Consider the following 23,299-nt stretch of genomic DNA (forward strand, 5'->3'; position numbering starts at 1 on the left):
GATAGAATATTCCACCTTCAGCAACGATGGCCACAAGCCCCGACCTCAAATGGTTTCGGCGGGACCAGGTGTCTCAAACAACGCTGTCGTTGAGGCAGTGAACACTCGGCGGCACCTTTTATATATCCGTACTGTCACAAACATGGCCTTCCCAGTCCAGTAACCCAACTTCTTGGACCAAGAGCTGATCCACACAGCCTTTTGGCTAGACTGCCCCCCCTGCGTGTCCCCTGCTGGGATAGACATGACTCGACTGCTGTGGCCGAAGACGAATCTTTTGCTTCAGTGACGCCAGGTCAGACGATTTGAGTTGTCAACCTCAGTTCTCCTCAACTTCTGAACCAGCTCGCTCAGCGTGAGCACCCAAATGCAGCCAAAATAACAATATACTTGCTTGTTCCAGTATCGACACCATGGTCCCAGGCAGCTGTCGGTCCTCAGGCGTGAGGCCCGTGGTGGGGACCTCCCACTATACACACATCTTCACATGGATAAGGTGGAATGTCGCTTGACTATATATACCAAACGAGGGCATGGAAGAGGTCAGGACTTGCTGGGTTGTTGAGAAATGGGCGTCCCAAGTCAGCAAGCTCACATTTCACATGTCTCGCAGAGATATCTCACTGGGGTTCCGATATCCCTAGCATGGCAATTTACATCAACCTCCCGATTTGATCGATACAGTCATGACTCTGTAAGACGCACTTAAATATATATATCCGACAACCATAAGCCTTCCAGGCACGCTTTGTCTTCCGCCGCTTTGCAATCAGACTCTCAATCCCTCCTATGATGGGCCCCTGGCCGGCGGAAAGACAAAGAGGACATTCGACGCTACCGTGAAGGCGGCCATGGGAGCCCTACAGACGACTAGGAAACAAGGAGAGCGCCCAGGACTTGCCAGCGATGCAAGATTTGTTGCCGTTCTAGTCAAGCAGGATGGCAAGAAAGGTCATCAACTTGGGTCAAGCATAACTCGCGTTGGGTAGTCTCGTATAGAATATTGAGAGCCCCCAAGTAGCAAGGAAGTACTGGGAGCCATTGTTGGCCTCGGCATGAACAGTACAAGACGTTCAACTCTTTCTGCGAGAGCTGTATTCAACATGCCACAAAGTTGATGTGCCCAAGTTCTGTGGGTTTCATGATCTTTCACGAGCTTGATTTGATCAAAGTCCCAAAGACACCGCCCTCATTATATACGTTTCCCGCATCACCATGAAACGACGGTGCGAATTCATCACAGTTGGATAAAAACACTTGAGCAGCATGCCACTTTGATCCCTTGGCGTCAAGGCTGTTCGACTTGCCCCTAGCGTTCAGGCAGCGATATTTCTTGATAGAACGTTTGATCGAGACCATGTTGCAAATCGTGGTAGAGAACGGAGATCAAGTCCTGAGAACTACTGTCCGCTAACTCCAGACCACCATTGGGTACAGTTTAAAGAAAGCTTACTGGCCAACCAAGGACCTTGGCAATCTTCAATTTACCCTGCGCGTCTGCACCTGGGACAAATTGGGAACAATGGAGGATGGGCTTGAATGGGAGAGACAAATGTGGTTGTCACGGATCAAGTTCTCACCACCAAACCCTCCTTATTCAGCTTTCCCTTGTTTCTTTTTCTTGTTTCGATAATACTTATATATCAATCATGACTTGGAGATCATTTCCGAACGGAAGCGATGCACGAAAGGAGCTGAGAAGCCTGGTTCTTACCAAGTCTGAATAGCACGAGTGGACCATCGACTTACATCATCAACGGAAAACCAAAAGCTATATACCTCAGATAACGCCCGCATCTTCCCCTGGAGAATCCGCAAGTTCGTTCCTCCTATCCTCTGCCTCCGTACTCGGGGGGGAAATACCTGGGTGATAACCCCTAGTCCGGTGGAGGATTTTTGCGTCGTGTTCGAACACGCGGCGCTGATCTGGGAGCGAGGCAGAATACTTGATTGTATATCCCTCAAACTGGGATGATAACATCAACTACTGGTTCGGTGGTGTTAAGGAAGAATGCTATGAGTAAGAACCCATTCGTCTTCAAAGACAACGAGCAACCCTCAAACTCTATCTACCCATGAGGGGAGTCTTACATTCTTTGACGGCTATGATCAGAAGATCCGGTCTGTTTTTGAAGCCGATTATAGAACCTTATAGCAAGAGAACATGGCACAAGCATCAACATAGAAGAAAGCGGCGAGCTATATACGCGAGTACGTCTGACATGTAACTTTGTGGTCGGAACTTGAGGGGTCATTGCAGATACTAGGAGAGCGGGAAACTATTCTCAGTTTCTTAGTCGGGGTCGGGATAGAATACGCATGACCCCTTTATCAGCTCAACCGGATTGTGGTATCACTCATTCAGCTATTCTTGGCCACACGACTGGCGAGTGCATCAAATGCCACAGCTGTGGACTCTCATGTGGGAGTGATCTGACCTACCTCTATAATCCATCATCTGTGCCCGGTTGAAAGTGCAGGGCAGGTGCATCATCAAGTCATGGGTCAGGTACTCAATACCCCCTTAAGAAATGGGCCTCTATATACATCAACCTCAGGCCACCCAACAACGCCTCAAAGTACCTGAACGTCAAGAGACACCAATTCCCTCGGACTATATATCAGTAGAAGTCTTGGCCAAGGTTCAATTGAGTCATAGATGGCCTCTCATTACTACGCTGGCCCATCTCACTACGAGGTCATTGAGACGGTATCTCAAGTGGCACTTTGAGAAAATACTCTCATGTCTGTTCTCTTGTCATATATATAATTGGAATAGCGGCGCCAACCTCGAAACTTTCACATCTCGGGTATTCATCCAGAGCTTCGACATCAGATGCCCTTCTGCCCCAGACTAATTGCTGATATATACAGCAAAGGGGGTTTACAACAAGGTTTCCCTTTGTCCCAGCGCATGTCCCTTGTCGCGCGCCTTCTGTTTTTTACATGTGGCAAAGCTGCACATGGTTGCCAAAAGTCGCACCATCTATGACAGGGCCCGCGTTCCATGTACTTGTCTCTTTGAGATATATATTACGGTTGAGGAGATCTCCGGTGTCAACGATATTGGTCTCCAAGGTTCGCTGTGCCGAGTGCACGGGATCGCCGGAATGCCCAGCGCGGATCACAGTCCAAGTGGCAAGCCGGCATCACTCCCCCTCCGGTCAATGGATGTACAGTCCCAGTTTGAGGACCTAGGACGATGCTTTGAGAAAATGTCGGAAACTACACTACGAGATGAGGGGGGACTATTATTTCTCTTTTGTCGGGAGAGCCCTCACCCCCAGCTGGTTTATGATATATCGAGGATTGCTGCCACAGAGCAACTTGGGATGCCAAGATCGCCAATCATCATAGGGAGCTTGATGCTTTGAGGAATGCTCAGGCCAAGCATGGCCTAGTTTTGCAGGTTCGCTGGCATGAATGGACTTGTGAGAGGTACGATTTGGGAGCCCAAAAGAGATTTCGGTTCATGATGAAGTGTTTTATCTGTTGACTTCCTTGTTCTTATCTGAAAATAAATCCCGGCGATTTCTTGATTTTGATACCAATGCATGGAAATAAGCCAATTCTTATCCCTCCGAGTTGAACATAGCACCGGGTAAATAGTCTTGCTTCTCATTAAAGACTGATTTCGCCATTCAAGATAGACTGATACTACAAAAGCATCGACTTATAAAAAGATGTCATTTGTTGGAAAATATGAGTAACGATTGGGCTTACAGGGTAGAGAGCCTCATTGCACTTACACATTCGCCCGGCTCGAGTGCCGACATAAAACTATGAGTCTAGAGCATCCTAATCACCCAAAACAAACAATACATGCATGGCCTCATTCATCTTCTGTTACCTGCCCTCGGCCCTTTCATCCCAAGTACAAAACGGCCCGGCAGTGCAGCTGTCACACTTCGGCAGCCGGTACGTACCCACCGGCCGACTTTCCTTCCTTGGAAGGAAGTTGGCACATGAAAGAAAAAGGAAACGCGGGGAGCTTGCCGGGGCACGCTTCCCCTGTTGCTCCTGTGGGTTTAGCGTTCCCGAGCCCCAAGACGTCGTCCCGAGGCTCAACTCCAACTTCAACCTCGTCTCTTTCGCATCGACAAAATCTCATCAACCTCCAGCATTGATACTCCCTTCAACGTGCACTTTTAACATACTGTAGCACTTTTTGTCTACCTTTGCACGACGCATCAGCCGACTCCGACCCTCCCATCCACAAAGGCCTGCGCGCCTCACGCTCTTCGCCGAGATCTCCCATCATGTCCTCCTCAGAATCCTCCTCGCCTTACCCGTTCGCCACCGCCCCGGACATCATCCGCGCCCATCAGAAGGATGCCTACTTCACCGGTCATCTCACTCAGATAATCAGCGACCTGCATCGTCGCCTTCGCGGCGCCCGACTGACCCACGCCCGCGCCCCGGAGCTCCAGACGGCGGCCGCCCTCACATACTTTGCCCTCACCACCATCCCCGGCAACCGGACTCTCGGCGAAGAGTACTGCGACCTCGTGCAGATTGATGCGCGCGACGGAAAACTCCCGGGCATCGATCGCCGCGCGGGTTACGTTGTGGCCAGCATCCTACTCCCATATGTGGCCGCCCGCATACTACCCAGCCTGCGCGCCCGGTTGCGCCGCCTTCTGCAGCGCCGTCTAGAAGCCCTCCGAAAACGAGACGACAAGGCAGCAACCGGGCGAGAGGCGCGTCTGTGGGCTTACATCGACACACACCTTAGTTCCTTCACAACAGGCGCCCCCTTCCAGGCCGTCATTCTCGCCCTCTTCTACTTCAGCGGCACCTATTACCAGCTCTCCAAGAGACTCCTATCCCTGCGCTACGTCTTCACACGCACCGTCCCCGACACGCCCGACCGCGCTGGTTACGAGCTTCTGGGCGTCCTACTCGTTGTCCAGCTCACCGTCCAGACCTACATGCACATCCGCTCCACCCTCTCCGACTCGGCCGTCGCTGCGCGTGAGCGCGCCGCGTTCCCCTCAGACGAGATTTCGCTCAATCACGACGGCGCTTACAATGGTGACAACAACCTGCTGCTCTCCCAGGGTGCACAAAGCCCCAAGTCCAAGGTCGACATTGCCGCTGCTACTCACACGCCCCTGGCAACAGTGCCGCGGATTCAGTTGACAAGCGACAAGGCCATGGGCTACATAAAGGGCGGGCAGCAGAGAAAATGCACACTATGCCTGGAAGAGATGAGGGATCCCTCAGCGACACAGTGTGGCCATGTCTTTTGCTGGGAGTGCATAGGGGATTGGGTGAGGGAGAAGCCTGAGTGCCCGTTGTGTCGTCGCGAAGCCCTGGCACAGCACATACTACCATTGCGTGCAATGTAGACAGATCAGATAGATAGATTCATGTAGATTGATTTCCAATTCAAATGTACAAGATTAGAATGCACATTACGTTGTCAATATCAGATGCTCAAAACATCAAAGCATGATGCCATGGCTCAGTGCCAGAGCCAGAGGGCATCCCCGGGGCAGCTGTTGCGCCCCTATATAAACGCTCCCAAGACGTCTGTCTCCCGTGGTATCCTGTCCATCCAATGCTCCCCAACCGCCCATTATCCATCCACCAGTCCACTCCTAGAAAAAACAAACATAGTCTCCCAAAGATGAAAATCTCATCTGGACATGAAGAAAAAGAGGGGGTCCTATGCGTCAAGCATGGTCCGCCCATCATCCGCTCCCCTGTATAGTTATACACGGAATTGCCCAACCAGGTTCCGGGGGCCCGGGTGTCGCAACCGCCAGATACACACCTGGCAGGCGAGCCGGACCCCTTCTATCCCATTCCCATCCCGTCTCAAAAATGAACTTGTACACAGAATGAAAGCATGTCCCTCAAGGTATCGTGAAAGCGTTGCTCCAATGCATCGGCGACCTCATAACTCCGTTGTCCCTTTAGACATCCGTTTGGCTTCCAGCCATGGTTGCCCACTGTTGTTTTTTTCTTTTCGTTTCTTTCTTTGTATGTTTGGTGTATGGCCTCAGCTGGAGACTCACTCAATAGAGAACAAGACGATCTCGCCTCGTTCGTTCTGGCGAAGACGCAGCGACCGCCAGAGTTCCTTCTCTTCCTTGCCCTTGCCGAGCTCGCTGCCCGTAGCCTCACGCTCCCGGTGGAAGCGCTTCAAGACCTTGTTCATGCTCAGGCCCTTCTCGCTTTCGGGTCCCTTATCCACGAAGCTGAGGAAGACATCGGCACGAGGCTTGAAGAGGATCACCTGGTTGTTGCCAGGCTCGGTCTTGCCATCCTTGCTTTGAGGTCGGTATTCGATCAGCTGAGGCTTCTTCTCCTTGTGAGAGTGCTTCTTCGACGAAGATGTCTTCTTAGTTTTGGATGACTTGGTCTTTGACGACTTGGTCTTGGACTTGCTCTTAGACTTGGGCTTGGTGGCGCCCGCAATCATGCCAAACAGGCTGTGACCGGCGGCGTGCTTCTTTGAGTGCTTCGACTTCTTCAAGGGACTCGCAGGGGAGACTTCAGGGGCGTCACCACCAGAGTAATCGGGAGATGGGGGGAAGACGGGGCGCATCATACGGCTCAGACCACCAGTCAGTCCCGAGTGCAGCACAGGGGGCGCATCAGTCATGACCTGGTCGTTGGGGACCTCAACGTGTAATCGCTTGCGCTTCTTGTCCTTCTTCTCGGTGCTGCTTCGGCTCTTGCGTCTCTCCGTCTTCGGAGCTGGTGTGACGAACTGAGGCTCAGGCGGAGGAGCATTGGCGAACTTGGCCACAGGCTCATCGTCCTCATCATCCTCGTCATCTTCGTCATCGTCCTCATCGTCATCGTCTTCCTCCATATAAGTGTAGTCTTCCGTCTTGGGTTCGTATCGCACCAGTGAAGTGCTTGGCTCAGCGTCAGCCAGTCCGTGACAGGCTGCGAGGTTCATGTTGGAGGCATTGGGCGTCTGGCCCGTTCCAACGAGGAACTCGAATACGTCGACATGAGGTTCAGGGGCAGCTGAAGGGGGAGTCGGGGCCTCTGGTGGGGGGCCGCCGGCAAACTCGTCGTCGCTGCTGTCATCTTCCTCCTCGTACTCGGCCCATTCGTAGTCGCGGTCTTCAGGGAGGTCTTCGACATAGGCGTGGTGGGCCATAGTAGCGTCTTCGTCGTCGTTGTTGGTATTGTCGTTGGTGTTGACAATAGCTTGGGACAGAGACTGGACCTGAGTCTGGTTCTGCTGGGGAGTGGTGGGAGGGTTGTAGTTGGGGTGACTGTGTTTCTGCTTCTTGTTCTTGTTCTTGTTGTCCTTGTAGAGGGCGCCTTGATACTTTTGGTCCTCGGTCATGCAGCTCTATTATATGATGTCAGAAGACATGACACAGACTCAGGGGCTCGGAGGGAGGGGGAGGACATGGGAGCTATGACTCCCAAGATGCCTGCCATGTCCTGTGATACGTACGGTATGAGATCGGTACTGGACGCCGGGGAAGTGTACCATGCAATCAATGCAGGTAAAGGTGGCGCCGCGGCAGCGGTTTCGATGAGGATCGAGTTTCTTCTTGGTGAGGACGTCACCGCACGCCTGTGAGAGACGGTGAGGTTAGATGGGTATAGTACAGAGAGATGAGGTCGACAACAAGAGATAGTATGTAAGTAGAGACGAGAAAGGGTATATAGCGGGATGCAAGACAATGGAGACTCGTTCGATGCGGCGGGGTGGTGGACTGGGATATTTGAGGGATGCCAGGGGAGGCGAGAGCATGGCGAGAACGTTGTGGTGGGCCAGGAGATCGGCATGGGGAAGAAGGGGTGTCCCTTGAAGGAGACAGTTCGTGACAAGAATGGTGTGGTGGGAGGGATGTCAGGCGTGTATGATGATATCCTGGGGGGTGGGCATTGTCTGAGGGTGAGGGTGAGGGTGAGGGTGGTGGGTGGGCAATTGTGTACGAGATATGTAGCCGGGCTTATTGGCGGCGGCAGTACACACAAGACAAGGTATGCAGCATGAATAGCAGCAGCTAGGGAATGGATAATCGAGCTGGGGCTTGGCGAGCGAGCAATCGAAGAAAAAAGACAATTCACAACGTACCTCACAGGAGAAGGAGACCATGGCTGCAGTGCTTAGAGGGGTGATACTCCCGATCCGAGTGTCGATGATTGGGCGAGGCGAGTTGGGCAGAGGGACAGGAGAAGAGGTAAGCTGCAGGTCAAGTGGCCGCCGCGGTATTTAACGGGAGCGTCAGGCTGGCTTCGAGAGAGACCTTGGAAGAGGTTGCAGAAAATGCTGGATGCCGAGACGATCAGTGGGCTCGCAAGGGCCACGGGCGACCAAGTGATTCGGCCGAGGCGAGTTCCTTGGGCACTCTTGACGCAAGAAAAAATCGGGGGCTGCCCAGTTTGCAGAGCTCTGTATGGCCTGGACCCAAGTTGCTGATATGACAGGCGCAAAAAACTAGCTCTCAGAGGCTGGAGTTGGGTTCAGTTGGGCACTACTTGGGTAGCATAAGGCGACGAGCAGAGAGCAGCAAAGAATGAGCGAGACGAAGCACTTGATAGGGGCAGAGGAATGCGACGCCCAGGTCAAGACAGGTCGGGAGAAAAGGCGGAAAGTCAAGTTTGACGGCGATAGCACGAGTTTGGATGGAGGGGCGGGCGGGACAAGAGATAGCGAGATAGCGAGAGAGATGAGATGAGAGAGCCCCCAAGTCAGGTGGAGGGGCTTGCAAGCCAGGGCAGGGCGGGCAGGGCGAGCGAGCCAGGGTTCTGGTCGAGCTTCCGAGGGCACGGTTGTTGCGGCGGCGGGATCTCTGGCTTGGTCCCAAGCAAGCGTGTTGTTGGCCGTAGCGTGATGATGGAGGCGCGGGTAGTGGGCGGGAACGGTGGCGTGTGATCGCAGGTTTAATTAGGATGGCTCCAGAATGTGAGAAGGAGGGGGAGGGGGAGTCAACAAGCGAACGAACTGGTTCGTGAAGATCAGCGAACCGGTATTTGTTGATGTTGATGTTGTTGTTGTGGTTGAAGGAGAAGGAGAGGATGTGGGTGACGGAGAAAAAAAAAAATAAAAAAGAGGGCGGCTGAGGTGGATGCGGCAGATGAAACTACTGACGTACCAGCCAAACAAAGGCCTGTAAGGGCAAGAACGAACCTACAGCAACAACTCGAAAAGAGCCAACGAACAGCTCAGGAACTTGCACAACAGAGCATAAGATCCAATGCGTGGGCGTCGCGTTGCATCCAGGGCCAAAATTAGGACATCCAATGTTCTGGCGTGAGATGGATGGCTCATCGCCAGCACGAGCGCCAGAGCGACAACACACATGCAACACACACCAAACAGAACCAGCCCAGGAGAAGCCTCCTTTCGAGCAACATCCAAAACACGGACGTCTGGTTGGATAACCCCAGTCATGTCTCAGCCTATCAGTGTGTGTGAGGGCGCTGCTCCGGCGACGCCCAGAAGACACTGATTGGACGCTCTGTCATTACACTACCCGAATTAGCAGAACCCTGATGATGATGATGCTGCTGCTGATGCGCCCTGGAGTCTCATCGCTCGCCCTGGCAGACGCTGGGTTGAGTGTGAGCGTGAGCGAGCGAGCGCTAGCCCAGCCCGGCATTCCTTCGAAACTCGTGTGAGGCGACGTCACCATTGGCTGAATGGCACCACGGCAGGACACTGATCAATGCCGCCAGTCATGACAAGCCCGGGCCCATGGGTCGATGATTGGAGACTTGACTTCCATGCCCATCTCGCGGAAGCTCGAGGGGAATGCCTGGCCGTTTGTCAATCACTTGTCAGAAGGCGTGACAGGGACCGTCAGAGGGTGGTTGCAGCAAAAACCCTATGGCCCCCCTGGACCGTGGCGCGCTTATGTGTTATGGATGTCCAGCTCCAATTGACTTGTCGCAAAACGAGGCGCTCGATATTGGAGATCAACCACGCGCCATTGCAATGCATGTTTCGCAGCGAAGGGTGTGCTGTGCCTGACCAGTTGGATGGATTTGACTGTTCCTCCTTCATCTTTTTCTCTCCCACCAGGTCACTCTCTGATTTGTCTGCAATTGTCCACTCGAGGCGAGGGGCCTCAAAGCGGCAGCGCTTCAATGGGTCCCCGAGCCAAAAGGGAACCGACTTACAAGGGGGAGCAGGAGGGGCCGTGGAGTCGAGACAGCTTCAGTAACCATTTTGCGGCGGGGCAGGGCAGGGCAGAAGCAGTGACAGCAAACACGGGGAGAAAAAAGAAAGAAATTTTTCCATCTTGCTTGATCTGACAGAGGCTGAGAGGGGGACCTGTGTGTCTGCTGGCAGGCATCCCGGTCTAGATGGAGGGGCAGCTTCTGGATCTCGACGACGGACGTGGCAGGTCGCCTCTTCCGGTCCATCTTCGACGGGCTCCGGCCTCCGACAACATATCCCTTCGTAGCCGCCGGCGGCCACAGCCGGAGCATACATGCATAAACTGGTTCAACCAATGGATGCACGGGGCCTTGCGAGGGCCTAGAAGCGAAATATGCTTTCAACCGTCCGCGAAACAATAACAACAAAAGTCAAAGTCCATCTGGCTACCATGACAAAGTTCAATCGCATACCTTGACCCCTTGCATAAAACCATCCTCCCGGCTGGTATTTGACCATGAACTATCCACGCCCACGAGGCCGTCATGCCGCCTCCCGTCGGTACCCCACCTTCACAGGGTGACAAGACAAGACAGAACCGGGTTCATTTACCTGCATCACCAGAAGAGAACGACGAGTCTGATTTTGCTTCCCTTGCCAGCTCTCTGGACCCGTACCTGAGTGGACTCTCTATCCCTATCAGGGACCCCGTCAAGATGCGGCGTTATTTCCAACGGTCCCGTGGTCGCCTTAGCTCTCTGAGCTATGCCCCAAAGAAGCTCACCACAAAGAGGCTAACGCCGGGGCGGTGCGCGCGGAAGAGCCAAGGTGAGGCGTGTTTCAGGGGATATCCCTGGATCGACAGCGCAAGACGGGCATGCGGTTGTGGGATTGATGCTCAACACGAAAGCTGAGGAATGGAGCAGGCGTTCAGATTTCTATTGAGACTCACACAATGGGACGAGAAAAGCGCAAGCAACCGGGACAACAAGCAAAAGGACCCCAATTCCCGCTATCCGCATTCCTCGTCGAGGTTTGTTCGGTCCCTCTGTTTAATTGTTCCGTGTATAACATTCAAGAAGCGAAGAACCCCCACGCGCGGGCCAGATGTGATGACTGCTGCAGAAGAGGTGAGATGCTGTTTCATCGCTGACACAGAGCAAGCACAGCACAGCCAGCCCGCCCCCTTGGCCTCCCGAGGTCTCGGACCTGGTCTTTGGGGTACGGCTGTCGTTTATACATGCCCTTATGCAGGCCACGCACGTTAGCCCAATTCCGCCGGGCCAGAAATCAGGGGCACAGCTCGTGACATGTCAATGCCACGATTACACGCTTGACAAGTCGCCAATGGCAGTCACATCGCGTACTCCTCTCCCCGTCCCCTTGTCACCCTCCTCCGTCACGTTTGACTCAGAGACCTTTCAGGATCTGGGGAGACACACGAGAATAACACGAGGTGGTCGCACATATCAAGATCTCTCTCGGATGAACGGCTGAGCGAGATGAGGTTGCTTCCATTGGACGACTGCCCCTTGGTCCGTCCGTCCTAACGTTGGCGCCGAACTGCGGTGTTCTGAGCTTTGTTGGTGTCGTGGAGAAGCTCGTTCGTTTCTTCCTAGAAGCTTCCTAGCTGGGAAATGGCGTGCCGTGCTCATTTCCACCGACATCATCGCAATGAGTCCCCTGGCAGCCGTTGCACACAACCCGCCCGCCCCCCTCCTTATCTGTCAGTCAGTCAGTCCGTCATTGTCACTGCCGTCGTGGCATTGCACCACAGCCCGCCATGTAGGAAAACTCAGGCGCCCACGTAATACGCAGCATCTTACGGATAATAATAAACCTGGAGTTGTCTCGTCTCGTCGATCCCGTTTGGCGGAGGGGATGGCTCGAGCTGTGCCTGTTTCGCCTGGTGTGTCAGCTTCATTGATGGGGGATCCCGTGAGCGTCAGGTAAGGGGCGCAGAGGGCACACGGGTACCTGAGATGGCCCGTCGGCCCGGGTACCTTGGCCGCGGAGCTAACGCTGACCGTTACCTCTGTTGCGTATGTCGAGCATGTACTACTCAGTAGCATCATCTCCCCTCTCCCCACCTCACCGAGCTGAGATCATCCGTGCCCCACCAATAACGAGCAAGATGGAGGATAGGAGCCTTCCAATCTCTCTCCTCCGTGCTCTCATTGTTGAGGTGGTCGGGTCGTGCTCGTGCTCGAATTCGTCGGACTCTGGGGGATTGCCAACAGGCAACAAGCTCCCTCTCTCTTCCCTTCTGCCCATCCCTCTTCTTTCTCGAAACCTTCGATTCTGGTCAGATCCCTCTCCACCTCGTGAGACGAGACGCCCAGGTCCGACTCAACTCCACCATAACCTCCAAGACCAGCGATACTCTCCGTCCCTACTATACCTATACTCCGACCCCTGCTCCGCCTTTCTTCAACGTCCCCTTTTGGACCACTGTCTGTCAAAGTCGTCCTCCAACATCATCCCATCCCACGCACCTTGTACGGCTTCAGCCTCGGCTCGCCTTCGACCTCGCCGCCGCCGACCGTCTCGTCTTGTCCTGTCTTGTCCTCACTGCGAACCCCATGTCGCGCTCCTGCATGGGACTACCTTAAGTGGGATCGCTCCCGAGATAGACGGCAGGGTTCAGAGGTCCATCGAGAGATATTCACCTTTGTTTTTTGCAGTTAGGGCCTATGAGAAGGAAATAGCTACTATTGGCATCGCCTACTAGCTCGGCAATCAATCCTTTCGCCCAACACTCCGCTCATTCATTCTGTCCTTCTTTCTCTTCTTCCCCAACAACAACGACGACACAGACGCTGCCTCCATCACCAACCTACGTCCTCCGAACCTCTCCGTTGGATAGCTTCAACTCCCGGCCACTGTCTGCATGCATGCAAACTTGGGATAGGCCTGCATCGGAATCAGCTGTTGTCTGTCCTACGCCTCGTCCGCAGCAACTACACGTTTTCCCTTGTTAGGCTGCCATCTTATTGTCGAGCAAAAGGCCCCAACGGTCATCGTCTCCTTAACCCTCCACCGCTCTCTTTCTTGTCCTTCTGGGGAGGCTTGCCCTGGGTCACCGCATTTTGGACCCTCGCAGCTGTTACCCCTGGCTTGTTCGTTTGTGTCTATCCATTGTAATGCCCAGCAAAACCGGCCGAACAAACATGGCCAGCTCCAACCCTCCTCCATCGCCAACCTCGTCCAGCTACCTCGAGCAGACCGTGTCGATACTGACGTCGGTCGCCGGCTACATGCGTCTGCCCGCGTTGGCTTCCACGGTACGTCGACTCCGCAGCAAGCCGTCGTCCATCCGCCTGAATGCAGGTCCCAGTCCCGCTACGTCCAAGTCCACATGAGCTAACCACGCCGTGCGCAACTTTACAGGGCATCGCCGCCGTCCTCACCTCGCTGCTGTACTTTAAGCAAAAGTTCGTATATCCGTCCGTCCATTGACTGCTGCTACTACTCTTCCGTTCTCCTCCGCTCGTCTCTATCCACTCTCCGACCCGCAACATCATCATGCCGTCCCCCGCGCTAACCCAGCCTCTCTCGCTTGCATTAGGGCATTGATTTATCCGAGCCACATTCCCGCAAACTCTCGCTCCGACGTTCCCAAACCTTCTGACTTTGGCATCAAAAACTTCGAGGAGTTGTATATCCCAACCGACGATGGCGAGAAGCTCTCGGCCTACTACATCCGTGGCCCTCGTGGCCACAAGAACTCCAATGTCACCATTTTGATGTTTCATGGGAATGCTGGGAACATCGGTCACCGATTACCCATTGCTCGCATGATCATCAACTATATTGGTTGCAATGTGTTTATGCTGGAGTATAGAGGCTACGGCTCTTCGACCGGGGAGCCCGACGAGTCTGGTTTGAACATTGACGCTCAAACGGGGCTGAACTATCTTCGGCAGCGGGCCGAGACACGAGATCACAAGCTCATCGTCTACGGTCAGAGCCTGGGGGGTGCCGTCAGCATCAAGCTGGTGGCCAAGAACCAAGACTCGGGTGCTATTACGGGCCTGATCCTCGAGAACACGTTTCTCTCCATCCGGAAGCTTATCCCTTCCGTTGTGCCTCCTGCCAAATACCTCACCCTGCTATGCCACCAGGTCTGGCCCAGCGAGTCGATACTACCCAGTATCAACAAGGTGCCGACCCTCTTCATCAGTGGCTTGCAGGATGAGATCGTCCCGTAAGTCTTCCCTCTATCCGCACACTCCAACCACTACTTGATCCTGTGATGATCAAATTTGCATCACCCACAAAAGATGAACCCTCGTGGTCTTGATAAGAAAGCAAATATTCCCTGACGATCCAGTCCATCCTTCCGCTTTAGTCGCCAACGATGCGAGCCGGAACATAGGCTAACGTTAGCTCGCAGACCACGGCACATGAAGCAACTGTACGAGATCTCCACGGCACCCACCAAGCGGTGGAAGCCCCTGCCCGGTGGCGACCATAACTCGAGCGTTCTCGAAGAAGGTTACTTCGAGGCCATGTCAGATTTCATCGCCGAGGTGACAGGCGACTCACCACGGGAGAAGACACGCATATAGGACGGGGTGTTCCCGTAGATCTTTCCACGCACATTATCATCACCTCAGGGTCCGAGTAAGGGAAACATCACATACAGCATGCATGCATACACTCACGATTGAATGATACCCTCCGTCTTTGTTTTTGTTGCGCAAAAAAAGAAGTCCTACCCAGCATCCATCATCATCATCATGTACAACAACACACGAATTTGCATATTTGCCCGCTTCCATAGAAGAAACCTGGAAATTAATGAAACATTGACCAACTTTACGTGCTCGTGTGGTGGGGATTATCTCCCATGTGATCCCTCCTATACAATGCTCTCGTGACGCCAAACTAACTCTTGAAGGTGACATTGTGTCTCGGATTACGATGCTAGTTGCAAAGGTCTAAAAGCAAAAAGCACAGGCTCAACAGCTTTGACCTAGTGGCTTTCTTGTCATTGAATACTCGGTATTGGCTACCAGCTATTTGGTTAAAGGTCTAAATGGAAAGGTCATGGAAATATTGGGAGCATGTCACAACAGATACCACTTTGACACTTTGACAATACCAAGATGGTAATAGACATGATTTAGACTCATAATTATTGAATTGACCTAGCCTTGGAAACTTGCTTTGCTACTAGTCCTAGCATTCTACATCCCCATCAAGTGCCGCCCACACCTTGCCCGCCTCGGGCTGCTGTGGCTTCTTCTTCTTAAGCCCAAGCAGCTTGCGGCCGGGCTTGATCGAGTCCTCGGGCGCCGGCGTCGACGATGAGGAGGTGGGCTTGGACGCTGCCCGCCCAGCCACGGCGCTCCATCCCCCTGCGCCCGGTCGGCGGAGCACCTCGCGGCGGGTGACGGCGCCCTTGTCGTCCGAGTGGCAGAGCAGCACACCCTCAGCGAGCTTCTGGCTGCGGATCGTCTGCTCAATGCGTGGCTTCAGAGCAGCAAGGCTCTTTTCGACTGGGGCGGGTGTGAGGAAGGCTGAGTACTGCGCTGTAGCCTTGATGAGAACCTCATCGTTAAGGAAGTCAGTCTTGAACGAGAAGCCCTGCAGGGATGCAAGGTCTGAAGCGAGAGCCGTTGTGACCTCGTCAATGGTCAGGCCAAAACGAGGCTCGGTGAGGACCATGCTGTTGAAAGGCTCGCTATCAAAGGGGGGTGGGCTCGGGGGACGAAGGGCGGCAGCGGCAGCGGCTTCGGCAGCCTGAGCGGCCCGGATCTTGACGCACTGGGCGAGCGTCTTGGGCGGAGCGGACACGAACTTGTCCGTCTTCCAGACAACGACGGATCGATTCGAGCCGTAATCCTCACTCTTGCTCTCGAGGCCAAAGTCTTCGGCCAGGAGGTGCAAGAACTGGCGGGACTCATTACGCATGGGCTCATATCGAAGACGAACCTCATCTGGGTTTGCAGCAAAGACGCGGAAATGTCTCTCCTGGCTGTCACCCCAAGAGGGGAACTGCTTGTACAGCTTCAGCGTGTTGTCCGAGAAGGGGACATGGTCGTTGGTGTGTGACGCAGGATCGATGTTGAGAGCTGCGGCAAGGCGACGGTTACGGTCCAGGCGTTCACATTCTTCGTCGCATCTAAGCTCAGGACGGCTTGGAGTCGGGTTGCTGGTGCTCGTGAGGCACTTGAACTCCTTTTTGTAGTTACCGCAGGGGCACTGGACAACCATCTTCTTCTGGCAGGCAGTAGACTCATTGCAGGCTATCCGCGTGTTAGTTTATACATTATGCAGGTTGATTTGAACACTTACGAGTCTGGCCATGGCAGACATTCTGGCAAGTGTGATTGCAGAGCAGTTTCGTCTTTCCACAGACTTGCTCGCAGCCCTCTCGAGCATCGCCGCACTCTCCAGGGCGGTGGCAAAGCTTCCTACAAGTATGAAGACTATGCAAGGTCAGTATTAATAGAGCTTTTGAAGGGCAATGATAAACCTACCCGCATTGAAGCTTCTGCCCACAAATCTCGCCGCAGTGAACCTGCTGGAGATGACAAGGCTTGTTGTGAAAAGTTGTCTTCCCACAGGCGCATACCTTCTCAGTGAGATAGGCACAAGGAGGGCATTCAACGTCATCAGGATGACACTGATGCTCAACAGAGGGATGACCACAAGCGGTCTGGCGCCTACACTTGGATGTGCAATATGGCTGGCGAGTCCCACAGGGTTGAGGAGGCTGAAGAACCGTTGCACCGCAGTTGCAGCTAATCTCTGTCCATACAGCTTCAGGGCAGCTCTGGCAAGCTCCGCGATGGCAGAGCTGCTCACAGAAGTGGCTACCACACTTGAGTGGCCTTCCACAGACCTGAACACAGATGTGCTCAGCTTCAACCTGAATAGAGTCGACACCAGAACGCTGCTTCTTCTGTTGGGCGATCCGCTGCGCTGCCTTCTTTTCACCCGGGCAGCAGTGCTCTCCACATCGATGCCGCCCGCAGTTCCGAGTTGCCTGACACACCTTGAAGCACTGGGGGTGTTGGATATCCCCCTCATGGCAAATGGACGGAGCGGTGACTCGGCCACACCGACAATCTATATCCATGACCTGCATACAAGGGTCACAATCTCCGGTGTGACACAATGACTGGCATGTGTGGCCGCACTTGAGCTTCTTCTCGCAGACTCTCTCGCAGTGAGGAACATGCTCCTCGCAAGATTGGCGCAGGTGATCCATGAGATTCTTGAGCGGTGTCTTTCCGCAAGGACAATGGGTTACCACGTCTGGAGAGAAGGGGCAGTGAGCCGGGAGCTCATCCTGTGGGTGACAAGACGTCTCACAGCGATGAACTCCACAGTCGTAGGCCCTTCCGCAGGCATTTTCGCAGCTAAAAGAGCCCTGGAACCAAGAATCGTTGGTAGGATCGTAGGAGTCGCAGACCTCATCCTGCTTGAAGCATTCCATCTCCTTCTCGACCCGTCCGCAATAGCACCTAGCCTTCACTGCCACCTCGCAGGTTCCACAGACGCCTGGGTGACAAATCTGTGAACATTCGTGCTCTCCACAAGATAGTAAATCGCCACATGGTTCTCGGCAACTCCAACCGTTGTAGTAGTCGGTATCTCTGCAATTCTTGCGAAGCGTGTGCTTACCACAGTAGCAAGGCTCAGGAGGGCTTAGCACATTGCAAGGTGGACAGGGCCCGGGATGGCACTGAAGGGTACAGGGGTGTGAACAAGTCGTCCGTGGTTTAGAACATGTCTGTCCACACGAGTGAGGGGGCAAGATGCTGTTGTGGCTGGGGTTGAGATCTTTGCCGCACCAACACTGGTAATCACCGGGCTCGCCAGTCAGGCTTGAGTTGCAACCGGGACAACGCCATGACTTGTCACCGGTGGCCTCGTCCACCTTCATCGAGGTGCTCCACCATTGATGAGCGCACTTGAGATGGACGACGGTCCAGCAAATGGTGCACGACCAGACATAACTTTTGCGGGTAACGTCATCGGCGCAGATTCGGCATTCGTAGTTCCAGTTGCTAATGTCCTCCTGGATCCGTTGCCAAAGGTCGGAGGCAGTCGACTTAGGAACGTCCTGCTTTGGCCTCCCCTGTTTCCGATCAGACCGAGATCGACCTCCCTTAGAGCGCGGCTGGGTCGGAGGTTGAGACTGAGCCGAGCTTGATTCCGCAGCACTGAGATGGTTAGCATAAGAGGGCGTGTTGTGTTACGATTAAGCAAAGCCCACCTTCGTGAAGCGACGGGTTGCCCGGGGACAAACTCGGGAGCGTCTGCACTCAATGACTGATCCTGGGAAGTTTCTTGAGCCGGTTCTTCCGTTGTGGTGGTCAAGCGGCCACAGAATTGCCGATGGGGTCCCACGCGGAATCCTCCTCTTCCTCGGTTCCCTGAACCATGAGAAGCACCTCGTTGACCGCGCCGATTCCGTCGGCCTCTGGACGATGCTGAACTTTCAGGAGCGGAAGAGGCGGGCTGCTCCACCTGGGATGTGGTTGAAGGTGTAGCATCAGTAGCATCAGCAGCGGTGGCCTGAGAGGCGGCGTTTCTACCACCTCGGGAGCCTGATGTGGTGGATTGATTCCCTTGACCGCGGTTCCGGCCACCTCTTCCCCTACGACGTCCACCACGTGAGCCCCCTCTCGATCCTGATGCTCGACTTTCATTCTGAGACTGATTCTGAGCCTGGCTCGAGCCCTGTCCTCTCCCCTGCTCCGACATATTGACGGAGGTCAATGTGAGAGACTGCGTAGCCGATAGCAGCGGAATGGTTGCGCTATGTAATATAAAGCGTCTTCAAACTAGAATGACAATGAAAATGAAAATGGAAAAAACTGGAGCAAAATGCCTGAGGAGATGGAGCGTGCAGTCTTGGGAAGGTTCGCTCGCTAATGTTTCAACAGCCCTGCTGATGGGACGAAACGGGTAGCAGGGGCGAGAGATGCGAAAGGATGAGGAGAGGATCTAGGAAGAGGGAGGAAGAAGGAGAGGGAGAATCCGAGGCGATGATATATCGAGAGGCGTTTGTCTCGACCTCAAACAAAACTCGGGAGGCGTTGGAGGTCGGTGGAGCCTTGAAGCTTCCGCGTGTGGCGAAGCCTTGCCCTGCTCTGACAAACATTGGCTGACCATCAGAATGACTCACCCAGGGTGACTGCCTCTCTAGGTCTGCAATTTTGCAAGCTCAGTTCTGAGTGGCCAAGACATTTCTCTATTCAGAAAAATACCCTTTAGCGTCTCACGAGGAGTCATACGAGTGATTATTCAACCTATATCTTGCATTTCCCCGACGGGAGCCTAGAAGCCTGCAGGAGAAACTTCAATATCAAAGTCCATGAGTAATGTGGCTAGTGAGAGCACCGCCACATCACGTTCGACGTCTACCGGGTAACTCCCGTCCTTGGATCCATCTTACACTACATCCTACCTATGTTGTTTCTTAGTATTACATCGTTGGATATTTGACTACTCTTGCTGTATTGTGCAACTATCTGCCTTTCTTTCTATTGACTGGGTGGTTGGATGCAGGATACCTCAAATCCAGCCAATAGGCTGAAGCAGCTTGCCGCAAGAGTGAAGCAAACGCTTGAGCTTTGATCTGCTAATAAAAGTATGACTCTAGTTGCACAAGACCAGAACGAGGCACGTTCCTCTCCCGGGTGTTACTATCATTGCGGCTATCCGCTTTGCCAAGGTTATTGGAAAAGCCATGGGTGCGCCTTGTGCTCAGAAGATGAGCAAGGCCAGCTTCATTAATGCCCAACCCACGGTAAGGGAGGATACACCGGCTGCGAAAATTTCCATAATTGCGCATGAAAAGGGGGTGGCAGCCTGGCCGTTTGGCTTAGGTGCTTGTGTCATAGCATCGTTAAGACGCTGTGGTCCAGATATCTTTATTCGGCCCAAGGCTACCCACAGGACGGGAAGGGGTACTTGAGTATGGGCGCGCTCCACGAATAGAAACACCCACTTGCTTGAGGATGCCGCAATGGGCCAGCTAGAACAATAACGTTCGATATGGTTATATATTAACTCTGAGTTTGGGGTTTCAGCCCTGTGAGGCAGCATCACTCATCCAACACTCCACATTAATAGAAAGATGGTTGCTTGAGGATTGAGCACGGTAGCATTGATTAGACATGCAATTGGAACGAGCAAAGTATGTTATAGTTGGGCGAGACTATGAACCGACTATCCATCCAAGTTGCAAGTGGAGGTCAGGTGTGAGACTGTCACTCATGAATAGCTTCACCAGCAATGTAACACAAGCGTGAGTGACGCAATTCGAAACCCTCACATCCCCCTGATAATTTGAATCAAGTACCAGAGAAGTGGGCATTGAAGTATTAGAAGGTTACTCTAATTTTAAGGTCACAAAAGCTTACGTGAGTGGATGTTGTTGTAGCTGTTCCACATTCTGGCCGATTGATCGGCGAGAAAAGATGAGCTTAGGTGCCGAAATCCGAACATATCCCAGCAATGGCATTGAAACCAACTGCGCCATTGACATATCAAGCTTTTTTTATCTCATGATTTCGAGATCGTCGCTGGGTATCGGAGATAGAGCGGACTTTATGGCCTTCCCAGTTATCATAGTGCGAGGACTCGATGAACCACCAAGAAGGTGGCCATTATTACTTCGACCATGAAACTTCGAGAGATCATTTCAAATCTTTAAGTAAAATGTTATTTGAATTAACATCCTTCTTGAAGTTTCCCTGTGAAGATTGTAGATAGGATGTGCCGGTTTTTCCGTCTGGCCATCTTCGTATAAAACCTCGCAACAAGTGATGTAATGGCTCTCCACAGATTTTGTAAACACCCACAATTAGAACAATGCCTCAACTCCCTGAGTGGTCAACCGCCCAGTTCTGTAACTGACGATCTCTCGTGTTAGTTTCCACAACAGGGGATAAGGATGAAGGCTGGAATCTTGATCAGTGGACCGCTGGGTCCGTCATCTTTTTCGTGTTTCTGTGCTCAAATACTATGCTATCCCCGCCAAGAGGGCATACACTCGAATTTTTCACACTTTTCGAAATGGTTGCTTGCTTCATGTAAATGTAATAATGTCTTGTTAATTCTTCGAGGTAAATCCAGTTGAGCTGATCTGCAAACGACCTATCACGTACTCACTTTGTCATAGGTAGCTTATCCACTTACACCAAGGCTATAGTTGCCCATTCTTTACCGCGTCGATCATGAAATCACTCTTCTTTCATCTAACACTGGCCGCTATTTGGCTATTGCTGTTCCGGTATTGCCAGCGAACCTCTTTTCAAGACCCCTCGTCTTTGTTTTACGATTCAGATCGTGCCTATACCCGAAACTACTCAGCAACTCGAGAGTTGGAAGCCGACGAATTCCTTGAGAGAGCCTCCTGGACACCCGCAACAGCAAAGCGACCATGGATATATCACGGCCGAGACCAATTTGAAAAGCCAGATGGATACAGGATATGCATCGGGATCCCTAGTGTCAGGAGAGAGAGGGAGCAGTTCACTGGGCGGACGATAGCCTCCCTACTCGACACTCTAAGCCCAGAAGAGCGGAGACTGGTCGACTTAAAGATCCTACTGGCGGACGATGCGCCGCAGAACCACCCGGCTTGGCAGCAGCCATGGCTCCATAACGTCGCCGACGAAGTGCTAGTTTACGGACAAGAGTCGAGTGACAGGACCGACAACGCTCAGCGCGTCACTTCAATCTCACGACGCTCAACCATTGGCGACGATCGAAACAAGAGAGTTCAGCTGGACTATGCCAATGTGATACGCGCATGTCGGAGCACGGAAGCCGACTACTTTGTTCTGGTCGAAGACGACGTGATTGCTTCGCGAGACTGGTTTCGGAGACTGCGAAAGTCGCTTGAAGAGACTGAAGCCAGGAACACGGGGGCGGATTGGTTCTATCTTCGACTGTTTTATTCGGAGACTCTCCTGGGGTGGAACTCGGAAGAGTGGCCGGTCTACCTGCGGGACTGCATCCTCACTTACACGGCGGTCATCCTGGTTGTGTTATTGGTGCGATGCAGGTCGGCGGCATTGAAGCCAATGAGGTCAACAGATCTCATCAAGCCAAACGTCTCTCTCATAATCCATACCCTATTTTGGGTGACAGCCTACCTAGCCTTGTATTTCATGGCTGGTAGACTATTGGTTGACCCGTTTAGAGTTGGCGTCCATGAGATGCCGCGATATGGCTGTTGCGCTCAAGGCCTGGCTATGCCTCGTCGGCATTTGGGGATATTGGAGAGTCAACTTCGAGAGCCACCTCATCGTCTTCCTGGTGATTCATTTGTAGACATGGTGGCGGATCAGGAAGGCCTCAAGAAATGGGCCATGGTTCCAAGCGTATTGCAGCATGTGGGTGTAAGAGGTTCATCAGAACGCGGGGGATATTACAAGACCACATGGAATTTTAGCTTTGAGAAGGGTCTAACCGAATAGAACAAGATAGCCGTGTATCACAAGTTAATAACCGAGCTACAACGGTGTGATGGGCCTAGGATATCAGGTTTCCTTGGTAAGGGTGCGCGTAGGACTACCCTACAGATTCGGTCAACTCGGCTGTCATTGGCAACACACCTCGGTCAACGGTTGAAATCTCGGCACCTCCCAGAGAAGAGCGCCTCAAGGCAGTCTCGGCATGACGAACAAACGGAACCGATCACGTTGACAACACAAACCCGACCAAGTATTGGAAGGCATCGGGAGAGGCCGGGATAGCGGACCCGGCTCCGGAAGCCCGTCTCAGATGGGGGCGGCTCCTCCAGATGGTCGACCAACCCCCGGACCAGCCAGCTGTTTGGGGGAAGCTTCCCTGCCCAATGACGAAGCCAGTGGCACAGGCACACCTGCTTGGTGGATCTTGCAGAAAGAGACGGATTGTCCGTCAAGCTTCCCAAAACATGGCGGTCTGTGAGATTGCCGATATGTGCGAGCATGGAGGAGCCCAGGAGCTTTTGAGACCCCTGGACAGCCGGAGCTCTGGATGTACATGTTGTATCTGCACCCTTATCGTCTTTGACAGGGAAGCATTCCAATGGAACGCCACGCACGAACGGGAAGGACGATAAGCTGAATTGCTTGCCAATCCTTACCCCCAAAAGCCGGATCTCTGTTCGTGGCGCTCAACGGCTTGGGAGGTGCAAAGTCAATTGGAGGCTGTACCTGGAAGGCTTCAACACCACACCAACGACAAGCACAA

General features: G+C 53.3%; 5 protein-coding genes across 5 annotated transcripts; 3 read left to right on the top strand and 2 right to left on the bottom strand.

Annotated features, from left to right (window-relative positions):
* Positions 1 to 4,259: 4,259 nt before the first annotated feature.
* LRP88_10141 (ubiquitin-protein ligase peroxin 10) lies at positions 4,260 to 5,351 on the top strand (the record flags this gene model as incomplete). Its single annotated transcript, XM_083246608.1, has 1 exon — positions 4,260 to 5,351. The coding sequence occupies one exon, from the start codon at positions 4,260 to 4,262 to the stop codon at positions 5,349 to 5,351; it is 1,092 nt and encodes a 363-aa protein (XP_083097721.1).
* A 668-nt stretch (positions 5,352 to 6,019) lies between these two features.
* LRP88_10142 (LYAR-type C2HC zinc finger protein) lies at positions 6,020 to 7,732 on the bottom strand (the record flags this gene model as incomplete). Its single annotated transcript, XM_083246609.1, has 3 exons — positions 6,020 to 7,321; positions 7,430 to 7,552; positions 7,661 to 7,732. The coding sequence occupies 3 exons, from the start codon at positions 7,730 to 7,732 to the stop codon at positions 6,020 to 6,022; spliced, it is 1,497 nt and encodes a 498-aa protein (XP_083097722.1).
* Positions 7,733 to 13,257: 5,525 nt separating this feature from the next.
* On the top strand, positions 13,258 to 14,658 carry LRP88_10143 (Alpha/Beta hydrolase protein; the record flags this gene model as incomplete). The annotated part of the gene is made up of 4 exons (XM_083246610.1): positions 13,258 to 13,371; positions 13,478 to 13,521; positions 13,656 to 14,294; positions 14,484 to 14,658. 4 exons carry the CDS (start codon positions 13,258 to 13,260, stop codon positions 14,656 to 14,658), a joined length of 972 nt encoding a protein of 323 aa, XP_083097723.1.
* A 613-nt stretch (positions 14,659 to 15,271) lies between these two features.
* On the bottom strand, positions 15,272 to 18,811 carry LRP88_10144 (uncharacterized protein; the record flags this gene model as incomplete). The annotated part of the gene is made up of 6 exons (XM_083246611.1): positions 15,272 to 16,341; positions 16,391 to 16,524; positions 16,671 to 16,940; positions 17,221 to 17,602; positions 17,900 to 18,267; positions 18,321 to 18,811. The coding sequence occupies 6 exons, from the start codon at positions 18,809 to 18,811 to the stop codon at positions 15,272 to 15,274; spliced, it is 2,715 nt and encodes a 904-aa protein (XP_083097724.1).
* Positions 18,812 to 21,291: 2,480 nt separating this feature from the next.
* LRP88_10145 (region-domain-containing protein) lies at positions 21,292 to 22,539 on the top strand (the record flags this gene model as incomplete). Its single annotated transcript, XM_083246612.1, has 1 exon — positions 21,292 to 22,539. One exon carries the CDS (start codon positions 21,292 to 21,294, stop codon positions 22,537 to 22,539), a length of 1,248 nt encoding a protein of 415 aa, XP_083097725.1.
* Positions 22,540 to 23,299: the final 760 nt, after the last annotated feature.

The sequence above is a fragment of the Fusarium phalaenopsidis genome, assembly GCF_050370095.1.
Source record: "Fusarium phalaenopsidis strain FUZ10S chromosome Unknown contig_32304, whole genome shotgun sequence".
Classification (NCBI taxonomy): domain Eukaryota; kingdom Fungi; phylum Ascomycota; class Sordariomycetes; order Hypocreales; family Nectriaceae; genus Fusarium; species Fusarium phalaenopsidis.